The 14,975-nt window shown below is 38.4% G+C and overlaps 1 protein-coding gene across 50 annotated transcripts in view; it reads right to left on the reverse strand.

Moving 5' to 3' along the window:
* The window catches only part of TBC1D31 (TBC1 domain family member 31), a 72,842-nt gene that overhangs the window by 22,745 nt on the left and 35,122 nt on the right, over positions 1-14,975 (reverse strand). For 46 of the 50 annotated variants that reach the window (XR_014843396.1, XR_014843402.1, XR_014843395.1 and 43 more), the window contains 8 exons: positions 13,044-13,123; positions 12,819-12,965; positions 12,343-12,476; positions 7,524-7,657; positions 6,828-7,007; positions 4,711-4,943; positions 4,290-4,442; positions 2,799-2,934 (listed from right to left, as the gene is read on the reverse strand). Coding sequence is in view for 42 of the 50 variants with exons in the window: in XM_085021761.1 (XP_084877887.1) it covers positions 2,799-2,934; positions 4,290-4,442; positions 4,711-4,943; positions 6,828-7,007; positions 7,524-7,657; positions 12,343-12,476; positions 12,819-12,965; positions 13,044-13,123 (1,197 nt within the window). In the remaining 8 variants the exon portion in view is untranslated. Of the gene's footprint in view, positions 1-2,798; positions 2,935-4,289; positions 4,443-4,710; positions 5,632-6,774; positions 7,008-7,523; positions 7,658-12,342; positions 12,477-12,818; positions 12,966-13,043; positions 13,124-14,975 lie in introns of all 50 variants that reach the window. The other 4 variants (XR_014843400.1, XR_014843398.1, XR_014843399.1 and 1 more) reach the window with 2 other exon arrangements.

Here is a 14,975-nt window from a genome sequence, read left to right on the forward strand (position 1 = left end):
AGAACACAGACTTTTCCAGAATAATGAATTAGCAACCCTATTTACTAGGTAATTAAAGGGAATCATAGGAGTTCCCGTTGTGGCTCAGTGATAACAAATCCCACCGGCAACCAGAAGGATGCCGGTTCTTTCAATCCCTGGCCTCGATCAGTGGGTTAAGGATCTGGCGTTGCCCTGAGCTGTGGTGTAGGTCACAGAAGCCACTCGGATCCTATGTGGCTGTGGCTGTGGCTGGCAGCTGTAGCTCTGATTCAACCCCTAGCCTGGGAGCATCCATATGCCGTGGGTACAGCCCTAAAAAGCAAACAAACAAAAACCTAAGTTTGAAACTTCCTAAACTAGTTTGTAAATTCAATGCAATCCTAATAAAAATTTCCATAGGAAGGGGAGAGGTGGAGATTCAGAGAGAGAGAGAGAAAAAGAAAATCTTCAAAGTCTATTTAAAATGATAAACACTTGAGAATACTGAAGAAAACTGGAAAGGCAGGCTAATTGTGGTAATTAGACCTACTAATTAGCAATCATTACAAAGGTGTTATTCAAAAATGTGGAAACAGCTTAGGAATAGACAGCAATGGAAGAGATCAGTATATAAAGGCACTGAACATGTACTAGCTGTCGGCTGGCAAATGACTTTGCTAATATCACCAAATGGTGCTGTGAAAATCGCCTCGTCTTTGGAAAGAAGTAAGCGTGGTCCCTAACTCATTCCTTACGTTTAATTTTCAGACATATCGGGGGTTGGCAAACTTTTCCTGTAACAGCCATAGAGTAAATGCTCTAGGCTTTGTGGGACATAGTTTGTGTCACAGCTATAAATCTCTATCGTCATAGTACAAAAGCAGCCAAAGACATGTAAACAAATGAGTGTGACTACATGTTCCAATAAAACTGTATTTATGGTCACTGATATCTGAATTTCATATATTTAAAAAATTAACATAATTTTCATGTCCTGAAATATTATTCTTGATTTTTTTTTTTTTTTTTTTTTTTAGCTATTGAAAATGTTAGAAGCATTCTAACTCATGAACTTAACGAACAGGTGGTGGGTCAGATTTGCTGATGCACAATAATCTGTTGACCCTCGAGATAATCAAAGATTAAAAAAAACAGTAGAGGTGTTCCTGTCATGGCTCAGCAACAACGAATTGGACTAGTATCCATGAGGATGTGGGTTCAATCCCCAGCCTTGCTCAGTGGGTGAAGGATCCGGCGTTGCTGTGAGCTGTGGTATAGGTTGCAGATGTGGCTCGGACTTGACCCCAGCCTGGGAACTTCCATATGCTGCATATGTGGCCCTTAAAAAAAAAAAAAAAGAATTAGAAGAGAACATACATACATGGTAATATAACCTTACATTGGAAGGTCTTTCTAATAAACATGACACAAAGCCTAAAAATCATAAAAAATTACACTGAGTATCCAAAAATTAAAATATTTTGCATGATTAAAAAAAAAAGATACCACAAACATTCTTAGAGAGGAAAAAGGATTAATGCCTTGGCGCTATGCTGAGGCAGCTACTAGCCTCACGTTAGCTGTTCAATGCATGACTAGTCCTAAGTGAGGTGTGCTGCAAGTATAAACTGACCCTGCAATTCAAAGATTTAGTAAAAAAAAAGGTTAAACGTCTCACTGATAATGTCTTTATACTATTACATATTGAAATGAATATACTGAATTAAATATTAAAATTAACTTCATCCTTTTTATTTTTTTAATGTGGCCATTAGAAAACTTGAAATTACCAATGTCACTCACATCATTATTTCTACTGGAGAGTGATAAAAGAGCCCGTGTAAATGGGTAAGAAAAAGAGTAGTTTGGTAGAAAAATGGACAAACAATTTAGACATGCCATTTACAGTTCTATAAATGGAGGATAAATAGTTAACATCACTAGCAAAAAAACAAAAAGCAAAACGATTTTCACCTATCACCTATCAGATATTAAGACTGAACCACTCTTAGGATTTCCCTTGTGGTGCAGTGGGTTTAGGGATCTGGTGTTGTTGCTACTCTGCGGGGGTTTAATCCCGGCTTAGGATCTTCCAAATGTTGCAGGTGTGACCAAAAAGAAAAAAAAAAAAAAGACTGACACAATCCAAACTGACTAGGGTATGGGTACTTACATACTCATTTTTAAAATAGCTTAAGTGGGTTCATTTTGAAGGACAATTTGGCATACCTTGGAATTTACTTAACAAAAATATGTATGCAAGTATTCAAGGATTTGTACTGCGAATGTACAATCTAGCCCTGTCTTGTGCAGAAATATACTGAAAACAACCTAAATGTCCAACAGCACAGGATTAGATAAACTATGACCTGACCATGCAACGGAATACTATGCAACCCTTAAAAAGAGAAAGATATATAACCATTTTAAAATAATTTATCTTTGGGGATGAAATGAGAGGAGTGAAGGTCCATTTGTAATTCCATATATTTTATAATGGAAATTTTTATACTGGCTATGTGTAAATTTTTATATTAAAAGAGAATATTTCCCTTTTTCCACAATTAACTTCATGGTTAATTGATATTTCTATTTTTAGAGAGTCATCAAGGACATTCGTCATTTTGCCTAATTTTCGTGCCATTTCTAAAATATTTAACCATTAATGAAATACAAAAGAGAATAAGAATAGCTGGAGAGGGAAATTACATAAAACTAAAGGGGCTATTTAGTATCCACTGTGAATTCGAGGAGTAATATTTATTTGAAAATGTTCATTACATTCAAATGAGAGTAAATAGAGATAATGTATGAGAACAAAGAAATGAATAATAAACCTTTCTCTCAATTTCATCATCCAGTCTTCTTAGCTCCATTTCGCGTTGCTCTTGCTGAAGCTGTAAGAGACGTCTTCTTGCAGCTTCCTGTAAGTGCATTTCCTTTACTTTCAGCTCTCTTTTCACAGCAGCTAGTCTTAAACACAAAATACATCAAAAGGAATAACTAAAAACATTTTCCAATATAGACTTAAATGGAAAAATATTATATTTCACAGCAATGAAAGGCCTGCTGCCTATCTTGGTCCGCTTTCCCCATGTATCTGGTGCCATTCGTAACACTGCTGTTTTTATAACATATGTGTGAAAAATGCCCAATTTCGAAACAAGTCTGCATTCATGAAAATGACAAGTCCACATGCAACTGGCTATTCACACTCTCAAGTTCTCTTTAACAGGTCTACTGCTCAGTTCACCTCAATACAATCAATATTCTTTATCTGAGAAAGAGAACGTCCCCCAAGTGCTCCAGTGTCACCAAAGACTATGTATGCTTAGTCCTTTAGAATTTTAGTAGAAGGCTAATGGCTCGGATCAGTAATTCCTTTTAACCCACACCAGAAATCTGTTTATAACGTCCTACCCAAGAATAAGCATCAACAAACATGTATAGAAGTGATTTTTCCATCAATTAGGCTTAGTTTCAGTGCTTATCTCATAATCTTGAGTAACTTAAACATTCTGCCTTTTTAAAATACTTTTGAATAAGCACTGAATACTTCTTTCCCTGTCCTCCAAAGTTATGAAATGCACAATAGGACAATCATTTTTGTTTCAATTTTATGGTCACATGGACAAGTCTAAAACAATTTAAAAAAATTACGTTCTACTAACAGTGATTTACCCAGCACTGTGCTGCAAGGCATTTCAGCCCACTGCAGAATGTTTCTAACAGTATTCTCTAAGGTACCTTAGATCTTGCATGACTTCTGAATAACCAGAGTATGTTATATATCATCCTCAGTATAACTCTAGAATTAATTTTTATTCTTTTTTTTTTTTTTTTTGTCTTTTTTTTTTTGTCTCTCTGTTGTTGTTGTTGTTGCTATTTCTTGGGCCGCTCCCACGGCATATGGAGGTTCCTAGGCTAGGGGTTGAATTGGAGCTGTAGCCACCGGCCTACGCCAGAGCCACAGCAACTCGGGATCCGAGCCGCGTCTGCAATCTATACCACAGCTCACGGCAACGCCGGATCGTTAACTCACTGAGCAAGGGCAGGGACCGAACCCGCAACCTCATGGTTCCTAGTCGGATTCGTTAACCACTGCGCCACGACGGGAACTCCCTAATTTTTATTCTATGTCTGTTTTTTGAAACGTGTATTACAATTTATTAACTTCAATATTTGCTTAATGGAAACAGTACAGCTGGGAAATGCTACATACAGTGGAAGTATATATAATATATATAATTTCACAATAATAAAAAAAAGAAAGGAAGAAAAATTATTTAAGGAACTCAGATGTCTGGATTTTTTTCTGTTAAACACACCTCTCTCTTTGTTGTATCATCTTCTCCTCTTCTTGTAAGAGCATTTCTCTCCTTGTTTCTTCAGCCTTACGTAGTTGTTCCTGTTTTTCGTACCAAGCTTCATCTTCAACTCTTTGCTGGTCAACTTCAGCTTGCATGTCTTCCACTGTCTGCCTTGAGTAGATAATATTTATTATTAGGACAAAACACAACCAATAAGACTGGGTAATTTAAGTCTAAGAACAACCAAAACACAAAACATTTACCGGGTTAACAGGTAGCTGTTTTACGTCTACACGCAAGAATATTTTTAAAGATATTTCCATCCTTCAAACTCTGATTTTATATAACTACCTCGTAATTTACATACATTTTTTCATGAGAATTTTCTTATCTACAACATACCTAGTTTTTATCAAAGAACAACTATGACTATGATTACCTCTCTCTTAAGTAATCCAATTCATCCTTCCTTATTCTTTCTCGTTCCTGCGTCTGATAGTCCACAATAAACTTTGGATACTGATTAAACACTGGATATTGCCCTTTTGTCAGGGCTACAAAAGCATCAAGCATGCTGTCTGGATGAATGTCAGTGGGTGTCGTGTCCATGAGACGATAAACTTCTTTAATTACAGCACTGATATCCAAGTTATTCCGATGGTGAAAAAAATACTGTAAGAAAACTGTTTAAATTGAGATTTACCTAGTAAAGAAATCATAGGTAGAACTAAAATGAGTTTAAAAATGTAAATGTGAATTTACCTTTAGGAGGATTTTTTTGGGTAAACTCACAGAGGCTTTTCTTAAACCAAGTTTTAAAATGAAGATCCAGTTTCATATTTTCAAAATGTAATAAGGCTTTACAGCCCTATTATGAAATCTTGAAATAACACTTTAAAAATTTTAACTCAAAATGAAGTCTTCCGTTACAATAGAAGACTGCTTCAACAATGAAACAATGGGATTTGTTTTTCTTCAAAATCCAAAATCCATTCATCTAACGGGATTTCTTTTTCTTCAAAATCAAAAATAAATTCACCTTTGAAAATAAGCTTGATTACCCCCAACCTCCACTGGCTGCATTCATTGTATGTGGAAGTTTCTAGGCCAGGAATCGAACCTGAGCCACAACAGCATCGGATCCAAAATCATCCACCTCCATAACACACACACACACACACACACACACACACACACACATCTTGTGATCATGAAGCAAAAATAAAGTTTAATTTGATGGAACCACAAAATAACAAACAAAACCAACCTAATTCAACCTGTACCAAAAGAACCTCTCACTTTATTTTTTGTCCTTTTGCCTTTTCTTGAGCCATTCCCGCGGCATACGGAGGTTCCCAGGCTAGGGGTCAAATGGGACCTGTAGCCACCGTCCTATGCCAGAGCCGCAGCAATTCGGGATCCAAGCCACGGCCCACACCATAGCTCATGGCAACACCATATCCTTAACCCACTGAGCAAGGGCAGGGATCGAACCTGCAACCTCATGGTTCCTGGTTGGATTCATTAACCACTGTGCCATGACAGGAACTCCGAACCACTCTCTTTAAAAACCACCTCATGCTTTCAGTCACTGTCCCTCCAAGCCTCAAAATTCTCAGTTGCCATTGTGCACATGTAATAAGCTTCCAGATTATCACAGACCAGCCAGATCATGCACAAATATACAAATAAGATTATGCACAAAATAAACAACTATCCAACTGTTAAACATCCTTTAAATAGGCAAAAAGCATAAAACTCCAATATTATCAAATTTTTCTCTGAAGCTATGATTTTTAGAACTAGCAGTCAGCTGTAACTGCCTGCTGAACTGCCCACGACAACGCAAGGTCCAGGATGTGGTTGTGTAACTCATTCTCTGCTGTAGTCTTACTACCTGTGGAACCAGTACCTGACTTATCATAGGTACTCTACAAATAAACTGATTTTTCAATTGAAATAAATGAAATTTGAAAAAAACTGGAGATCACATCGTGGTGCAGCGGAAATGAATCCGACTAGGAACCATTAGGTTGCGGGTTCAATCCCTGGCCTTGCTCAGTGGGTTAAGGATCCAGCATTGCCATAAGCTGTGGTGTAGGCTGCAGACTCGGCTCAGATCCTGCACTGCTGTGGCGTAGGCTGGTGGCTACAGCTCCGATTGGACCCCTAGCCTGGGAACCTCCATATGCCTCGGGTGTGGCCCTAGAAAAGACCAAAAAAAAGAAAAAAAATTTGAAAAAAAAAATTGAAAAAACTGCTACTTAAGAACAAGGATCTGGGGAGTTCTTGTCGTGGAGCAGTGGTTAGTGCATCCGACTAGGAAACATGAGGTTGCTGGTTCAATCCCTGGCCTTGCTCAGTGGGTTAAGGATCCCACATTGCTGTCAGCTGTGGTGTAGGTAGAAGATGCGGCTTGGATCCCGAGTTGCTGTGGCTCTGGCGTAGGCCAGCAGGCTACAGCTCTGATTCGACCCCTAGCCTGGGAATCTCGATATGCCACGGGAAGCAGCCCTAGAAAAGGCAAAAAAAAAAAAAAAGAACAAGGATCTGTACCTCAAAATCATCTTTAAGATCACAGTTGAGCAAAGGAGCTCTAGAACATATGTTGTAGGCCACCACGGTCATCAGGAGGAATGAAGGATGGTTGGAAAAGATGTTATCGAATAATTTTAGCCACTCCTCTCTTGTCAATACTTCTGAGAACACAGTTTCAAGAAGAGGCCATGCATATAGCTAAAATAAGTAAGAAAAAAAATGTATTAGTTTTTGCAGCGTATGGAAGTTCCCAGGCTAGGGGCTGAATTGGAGCTATAGCTGCCGGCCTATACCACAGCTCACCGCAACTCCAGATCCTTGACAGTTACACTGAGTGAGGCCAGGGATCGAACCTGCATCCTCATAGATACCAGTTGGGTTCATTTCCACTGTGCCACAATGGGAACTCCATAAATGTATTAGTTCTTGAGGGAAAAGCCAAAACGGTCAAGGCTAATATTCTTGTGTTTAGTTTAGCTACTAAAATCATCATTCAGAACAGAATTATGAATAAGAACCACCCTAATTTGGGCCCTTCTTTAAAGACTCTCAGGAAAGCAGTTTAATGAAGAACAAGAATGGAGTACTTTTCAAAATATAACAGTAGTATCTTTTTTATTGTATTCTTTTAAGAAAATACTGTTTTACTTATACCAGAACCAATGCTAGCTTTTGAAATAAGTTGTATTATTCTAAAAACCTTAGACTTCTTACCTGGGAAGTTATATCATGCTCTATGAAGTGTTGCAGGAGTTCCTTGTCATGAAATGCCAAAACATTTTCTATCATACTAAGAACATTGATGGGAGGATTAGGAAAATATTCAAACCAGTGTTGACACCAATTGACTATGAAGAAAAAAATTGAAAACTTTTTACCTTTCTGTATCATCAAAGGGAGCTGTAGTTATTAAATTTACCCACCTTTTTTTGTCCTCAACACGTCCATTAATAAAACATAAGTCTTTAGATTCTAGAATAGATTTTAAACCTTCATCATGTTAACATAGTATTTTAGGTTAACAGAAATTTGTCAGTTTCTTCCAAGCAGTCAATGAAAAAGTGTCAATTAAACAAATTAAAAAAACTTTCCCAAAGTGTTCCTGATGGTAACTATAGGGCCCTGGTTCCTGCTGAATTGTGTTATATATATATATATCTAGATTTCTGGCTAACAAAATGACCTTCCTAAAAAAAGTCCTTCGTCAAAGAAATAGCAAAAAGACAAAAAAAAAAAAAAAAAAAAAAAAAGGGAGTTCCCGTCGTGGCGCAGTGGTTAACGAATCCGACTAGGAACCATGAGGTTGCAGGTTTGATCCCTGCCCTTGCTCAGTGGGTTAACGATCTGGCGTTGCTGTGAGCTGTGGTGTAGGTTGCAGACGCGGCTCGGATCCCGCGTTGCTATGGCTCTGGCGTAGGCCGGAGGCTACAGCTCCGATTCGACCCCTAGCCTGGGAACCTCCATATGCCGCGGGAGCGGCCCAAAGAAACAGCAAAGACCAAAAAAAAAAAAAAAAAAAAAGTCCTTCGTAATCAATCTTAAATTGCAAGCTCCTCAAACCTACTACAATTCATACCTAATTAAAAGAGTCCCCATTCCTAGGAAATGACTATTCAATAGCCGTGGTAACAGGTAACCACCATGACTGGTTCTAAATCTAATTGATCAATAACAACTTGTTTCAATACAGTTGACTTTGAAAACCAACCAGTGACAGCAGCTGTGGTATCCTCCAAAAAGTCAGTCAACAGAAAGCAGAATCCAGTCCACTGAAGGGGCTTCTAGAGCGAACTTTAACCCACTCCCATTTAGTAACCAGTGAAATCCCCAAAACATTCTTCTCCAAAACCCTAGTAAGATCAGCAATTTGCTCAATTAACTTATGTCTAACTACAGATCTCCTTAATTATTAATTTCAGCTATTTTTTCTTTTTAGGGCAGAACATGGAAGTTCCCAGGTTAGGGGTTGAATTGGAGCAGCAGCTGTCGGTCTGTGTCACAGCCACAAGGGATCCGAGCCGTACCTTCAACCCACACCACAGATCACGGCAACGCCAGATCCTTAACCCACCGAGCAAGGCCAGAGATCAAACCTGTGTCCTCATGGGTACTAGTCAGATTTGTTTCCACTGAGCCACAACGGGAACTCTCTTTTATTTTAAATACTGAGTTATGGTTTCATACTTCGATAGAGTGCCTTTCTCAAATTAGCAAAAGAATATTGCTAATTTGAGAATTTTAGAATATTTTGAAATTAATTTCAGAATGCTGGATTATACATATACATATATTTTTTTGTCTTTTAGGGCCTCACCCGTGGCATATGGAGGTTCCCAGGCTAGGGGCTGAATCACAGCTGTTGCTATCAGCCTACACCATAGCCACAGCAACGCCAGATCTGAGCCGCATCTGCAACCTACACCACAGCTCACGGCAACACTGGATCCTTAACCCACTGAGCGAGGCCAGGGCTCGAGCCCACAACCTCATGGCTCCTAGCCGGATTCGCTTCCGCTGCGCCAAGATGGGAACCCCAAGGATTACATATGTTTTACAAGGTCTTCAAATTCTAGAATTTACTTCATTTATTAGTTAACTATTTACACTTGAGTTAATAATTAAGTCACAGGAGAGTTCCCTCTGTGGTGCAATGGGATCAGTGGTGTTTTGGGAGCACTGGGACACAGGTTTGATCCCCAGCCCAGCACAGTGGGTTAAGGATCTAGTGTTGCCACAGCTGAGGCTTAGGCTGCAACTGTGGCTCAGATCTGATTCCTGAACTGGGAGTTCCATGTGCTTCAGGGTAGGGGTGGGGTAAGGCCAAAAAAAAAAAAAAAAAAAAAGTCATAAATAAAATCTTGGGAAGACTAAGCTTTAACAGAAATATTTCAACTTTCTTAACTGCTGCTCTTAAATAAGTTAATTTTAAAAATCCAGTTCAGGGAGTTCCCGTCGTGGCTCAGTGGTTAATGAATCCGACTAGGAACCATGAGGTTGCAGGTTCGATCCCTGGCCCTGCGGCGCAGTGGTTTGACGATCCGGCGTTGCCGTGAGCTGTGGTGTAGGTTGCAGACATGGCTAGGATCCCACGTTGCTGTGGCCCTGGTGTAGGCCAGTGGCTACAGCTCCGATTTGACCCCTAGCCTGGGAACCTCCATATGCCGCGGTAAGCGGCCCTAGAAAAGGCAAAAAGACAAAACAAAACAAAACAAAAATCCAGTTCAGTAAAACATTTACCAAGTAAGTACTTAAGATATTTCAGACACTGCTAACTCTGGGAATTTGAAAACAGCACACGTATACATAGAGCTCACTCTCTCTTTTTTTTTAACAATTTTTCCACATCTTTGCCAATTCTTATTATTTTCTTTTTTAAAATTATAGCCATCCTAGCAGGTATACAGCAATGTTTCACTCTGTGTGTGTGTGTGTGTGTGTGTGTGTGTGTGTGTGTGTGTGTTTTATGGCCGTACCCTTGGCATACGGAAGTTCCCGAGCCACGGATTAAATCCAAGCTGCAGCTACAGATGGCTGAATGGCTGGATCCTTAACCCATTATGCAGGGCCAGGGATCAAACCTGCATCTCTGCAGTGACTTGAGCTGCTAAATTTGAATTCTTAACCCACTGAGCCACAGCTGGGATGCCTCACTGTGGTTTGGATTTGCATTTCCCTAATGACTAACCATCCTGAGCATCTTTTTTATGGGCACATTAGCCATTTGTACATCCTCTATGGAGAAACACCCATTCAAGTCTTTGCCCATTTTTAAATTGGATTGTTGGTCTTTTGTTGTTATTTCTTTTCCTTTTAAATCTTGTTATTATTGGCAGGGTAAACTAGTATACAACCCTTTTGTGGATTCAATTAGAATGTTTATATTTCATGACTTACTAATATCAATTCTGGGACTCTACCCAAAATAAATTATAAATTTATGAATGTGAAGCGAGTTATAAGATTGTTACTTTTAATACATAAAAATTAGAAACCACCTAAATGTTCAATGATAAAAGATTAAACTAGAACATACACACTATGGAATATAACAATAAAATGTTTATGGTTTGTAAGAGCAATGTATATGTTAAATAAAAGTAGTATAATTATAAAAATAAAAAACCCTAGAAGTCTAACAGTTGGGAGATAAACTATGGTATACCGATATGAGATAAAATACAATATAGAGGCAATAAATTATGTTTTTGGAGATATTTAATGACTTGGGGAAAATACTCTTACAAGAAATTCACCATTGGAGTTCCCATTGTGGCACAGTGGAAATACAATATAGAGGCAATAAATTATGTTTTTGGAGATATTTAATGACTTGGGGAAAATACTCTTACAAGAAATTCACCATTGGAGTTCCCATTGTGGCACAGTGGAAACAAATATGACTAGTATCCATGAGGATGCTGGTTCGATCCCTGGCTTTGCTCAGTGGGTTAAGGATCTGGTGTTGCCGTGAACTATGGAATAGGTCCCAGACTCGGCTTGGATCCTGAGTTTCTGTGGCTGTGGCGTAGGATGGCAGCTGTAGCTCCGATTTGATCCCTAGACTGAGAACTTCCATATGCTCTGATTGCAACCTTAAAAAAAAAAAGAAATTCACTATTATCAAGATTGTCTCTGAGGAAGAGAAATATTGGTGAATTTTCTTTTGTATATTTTCCCCAAAGATTGGTAAAAATTTATTAAAGTGAATGCAATAAGATGAATGAAAATATGTGGAGAGAAATATACTAAAATACCGACAACATGCATGCTTCAATCTCTTCATTTCTACTTTTCAGAACTTTACTGTTACAGCTAAATGCTTAGCTCCTTTATACGAGAAAAATACATTTAAAATTGGCTACTTTTGTTAAACCACTCTTGGGTTTAATTTGGATGCAATTTATTAACCATTTAGCTAACCTGATTTTACTAATGTGAAAAAAGTGATTCAGTTTAGTGCAGATGATAATGATGAAGTAATAAACACAACAGAAGAACAAACTATAGATTATTCTGACTGCCTGCGTTCAAATCCTTATTCTGCCACTAACCTAACCCCGGGAAATTTCCTCATCTATAAAATGGGGATAATGATAAATAACACCTACCTCACAGGACTGTTTTAAGGATTAAATGAATTAAAAAGGCAAAACACTGAGAATGGTACTTAATACACGGAAAGATCTCAACAAATGTTAGCTGTGATGAGAATGAGGCTAACAGCCAACACCTGCCACATTAGGTATTTTGTGCTAAATGCTTCATATATTTACTGCGATCTCATGAATAATAACTGACTTTCAATAAATGAAGCATCTGCTTCCTTCTTACTTATGAAATCAGGCCAGTAACAGTATCTTCTAAAATGCAGCCATCCAAATTTTACTGTAAAGCAAAAGGGTTTATTTATGTATAAATGTCCAATTTATCCTCTATGTCTGATTATCTCACACTCTTAAGTGTTAAAAGTTGCAAAGATGCAAAGACCACATGAAAATGTACGTATCTACTTTTGGTTTCATTATTCACTTACTTATAAGAGTAGCAACAACTTCAAAACAGATGAGTTGGTTGTTCTGGAATAATTTTACAAATGGAAATGCCAAGAGTGGAAGATATGGTGTATCACTAAAGATGGTGGACCAGTGCGCTAATGCAGACAGGGTTCTGTGAAGAAAATAAGGAAATACAGACCAAAAACCTTATTAAAATTTATCTGAAGAAATAATACATTCACATGACAAAAAAACTTGATACAGAGGGTACTTTTGGTGAAATTTGGGTTTGTCTATTTTCCCATGAATAGGCTTAGGTTATAAATTCTTGGCAAGAGTATCACAAAAGTGATGTGCAACACACTGATAGGTTTTACTGCTGGTGAGTTTAAATTTGATTACTTGGTTAAGGTGGTGTCCGCTGAGTGTCTCTACTATAAAATCACTATTTTTCCATTTGTAATTAATAAATATCTTGGGGGAGATAGAATTTGCTGCAAAACACTAAACATACCTCTGTAATACTCTGAGTAGCTTCCTACTTTTGATGGGGTATGTCTTCTCAAGGTTGAGAAACGCCACGTGAATACCTTTATCTAGAAGATTACTAAATGCAGTATGATTTTCAGGTAGTTGTAGCAGAGAGCGCCAAATGAACATTCTGAAATTAAAGCATAATTTTAACTAGGAAACTTTTGGGGGATAAGACTGATTTAACATGCAAGAATTTAAATTTTACCTGTATTTTGTTGGGTATTCACCATAGCCTTTTAATAAGATTTGTAAACGCTTTTTGTTTAATCCATCTGACAACTCATTCTGTAAAGAAAAGAAAAGTATCAATGAGTGACATAATCTTAAAACAGAAAAGGTAATCTAGTCCATAATGGCTTTTCAACTCTAGAACACAATAACAAATATTTTAGGAGTTCCCTGGTGGCCTAGTGAGTTAAGGTTCCAGTGTTGTCATTGCTGTGGCTCAGGTTCTATCCCTGGCTGGGAACTTCCATGGCCAAAATAAGTAAATAAATAAATAAGTTTTATATCACTGGATTCTCTCTACACACAAACTCACACACTCTTTCTTTCTCCTGGGTGTGCATGTACACAGCAAATAAAGTTTATGACATATTATTTACCCTATAATAGAGCTGAACAAACTTTCTCTATAAAGGTTCAGAGAGTAAATATTTTAGGCTGTTTAGGCCAAGATGCAAAATCAAGGATATCATGCAGCTATCTGTAGAGTTATTTAAAGTGTAACGATTTAAAAATGTAAAAATCATACTGAGCTTGAGGCCCATGGGCTGTTGTCTGTCAATCCCTGCAGCAAGAGTAATGCATTCTGATACTTTCTTTCTTCCTTTGCTTTTTTTTTTTTTCCTTTTTAAGTAAATTTTTATTTTAATGGAAGATATTTTCTAGATTTCAGGATCATAAAGCCATATACATCTTATATAAGCCTAACTAACAAGAATATGAAACAGATGAGATGTTTCGTCTTGGTCAGATTAGAAGTTCAGTGACTTGCTCCAGGGCATAAGCCTGTTAAGTCTTGGCTCATGACTCAAAGCCAGATTTTCTGACTTATTTCAGTGTTGTTTATGGTAAGAAACAGGTAACCTGGAGCTCCAATTGTGACTCAGCAGTAATGAACCCAACTAGTATCCATGAGGGTTCAATTCCTGGCCTCACTTTTTTGTCTTTTTAGGACTGAACCCGTGGCAGATGGAAGCTCCCAAGTTAGGAGCTGCTGGCCTACAACATAGCCACAGCAACACTGGATCCAAGCCACATCTGCAACCTATACCACACCTTGCTACAATGCTGGATCCTTAACCTACTGAGTGAGGCGAGGGATCAAACCTGCATCCTCACACATACTATGTTGGGCTCTTAACCTGCTGAGCCACAACAGGAACCCCATGGTTTTAATCAACCACCTGGGTGATGATTTGACAATATTTACTAAAACTGAACATATGCACAGCCCATAAGCCAGTAATTCCATTCCTAGGTTTATATAGACACATATCTTTATGTTCACCAAATATGCACTAGAATGTTCACAGCAGTACTACTTTCTCTTTCTTCCTTCTTTTTTTTTCCCTTGTCTTTTTAGGGCCCCACCTGCAGCAAATGGAAGTTGTTAGGATAGGGGACGATTGGAGCTGTAGCCGCCACTACACCACCGTCACAAGCTGCGTCTGTAACCTACACCATAGCTCACAGGAATGCTGGATCCTTTACTTTTTATTTTTACTTTTTGTCTTTTCGCCATTTCTTGGGCCGCTCCTGTGGCATATGGAGGTTCCCAGGCTAGGGGTCCAATCGGAGCTCTAGCCGGCGGACTACGCCAGAGCCACTGCAACTCAGGATCTGAGCCAGGTCTGCAACCTACATCACAGCTCATGGCAACACCAGATCCTTAACCCACTGAGCAAGGCCAGGGATCGAACCCGCAACCTCATGGTTCCTAGTCGGATTCGTTAACCACTGAGCCATGATGGGAACTCCTGTTCACAATAAAATGTCAATATTTGATGTGGATTTCACTCATACCCCACATCTTAATTCGAAATAGCCACAAGTGACTAGCATATTGGATGGTGCAATTGTATACTGTCTGACTTTAAAAAAAATCAACATGTATTAATTTTACATTAAAAAG

Source organism: Sus scrofa, chromosome 4 (assembly GCF_054392235.1).
Source record: "Sus scrofa isolate SSC_HxYL_T2T_F1_AM1 chromosome 4, Sscrofa_HxYL_maternal_Yorkshire_Landrace_v2.0, whole genome shotgun sequence".
NCBI lineage: Eukaryota > Metazoa > Chordata > Mammalia > Artiodactyla > Suidae > Sus > Sus scrofa.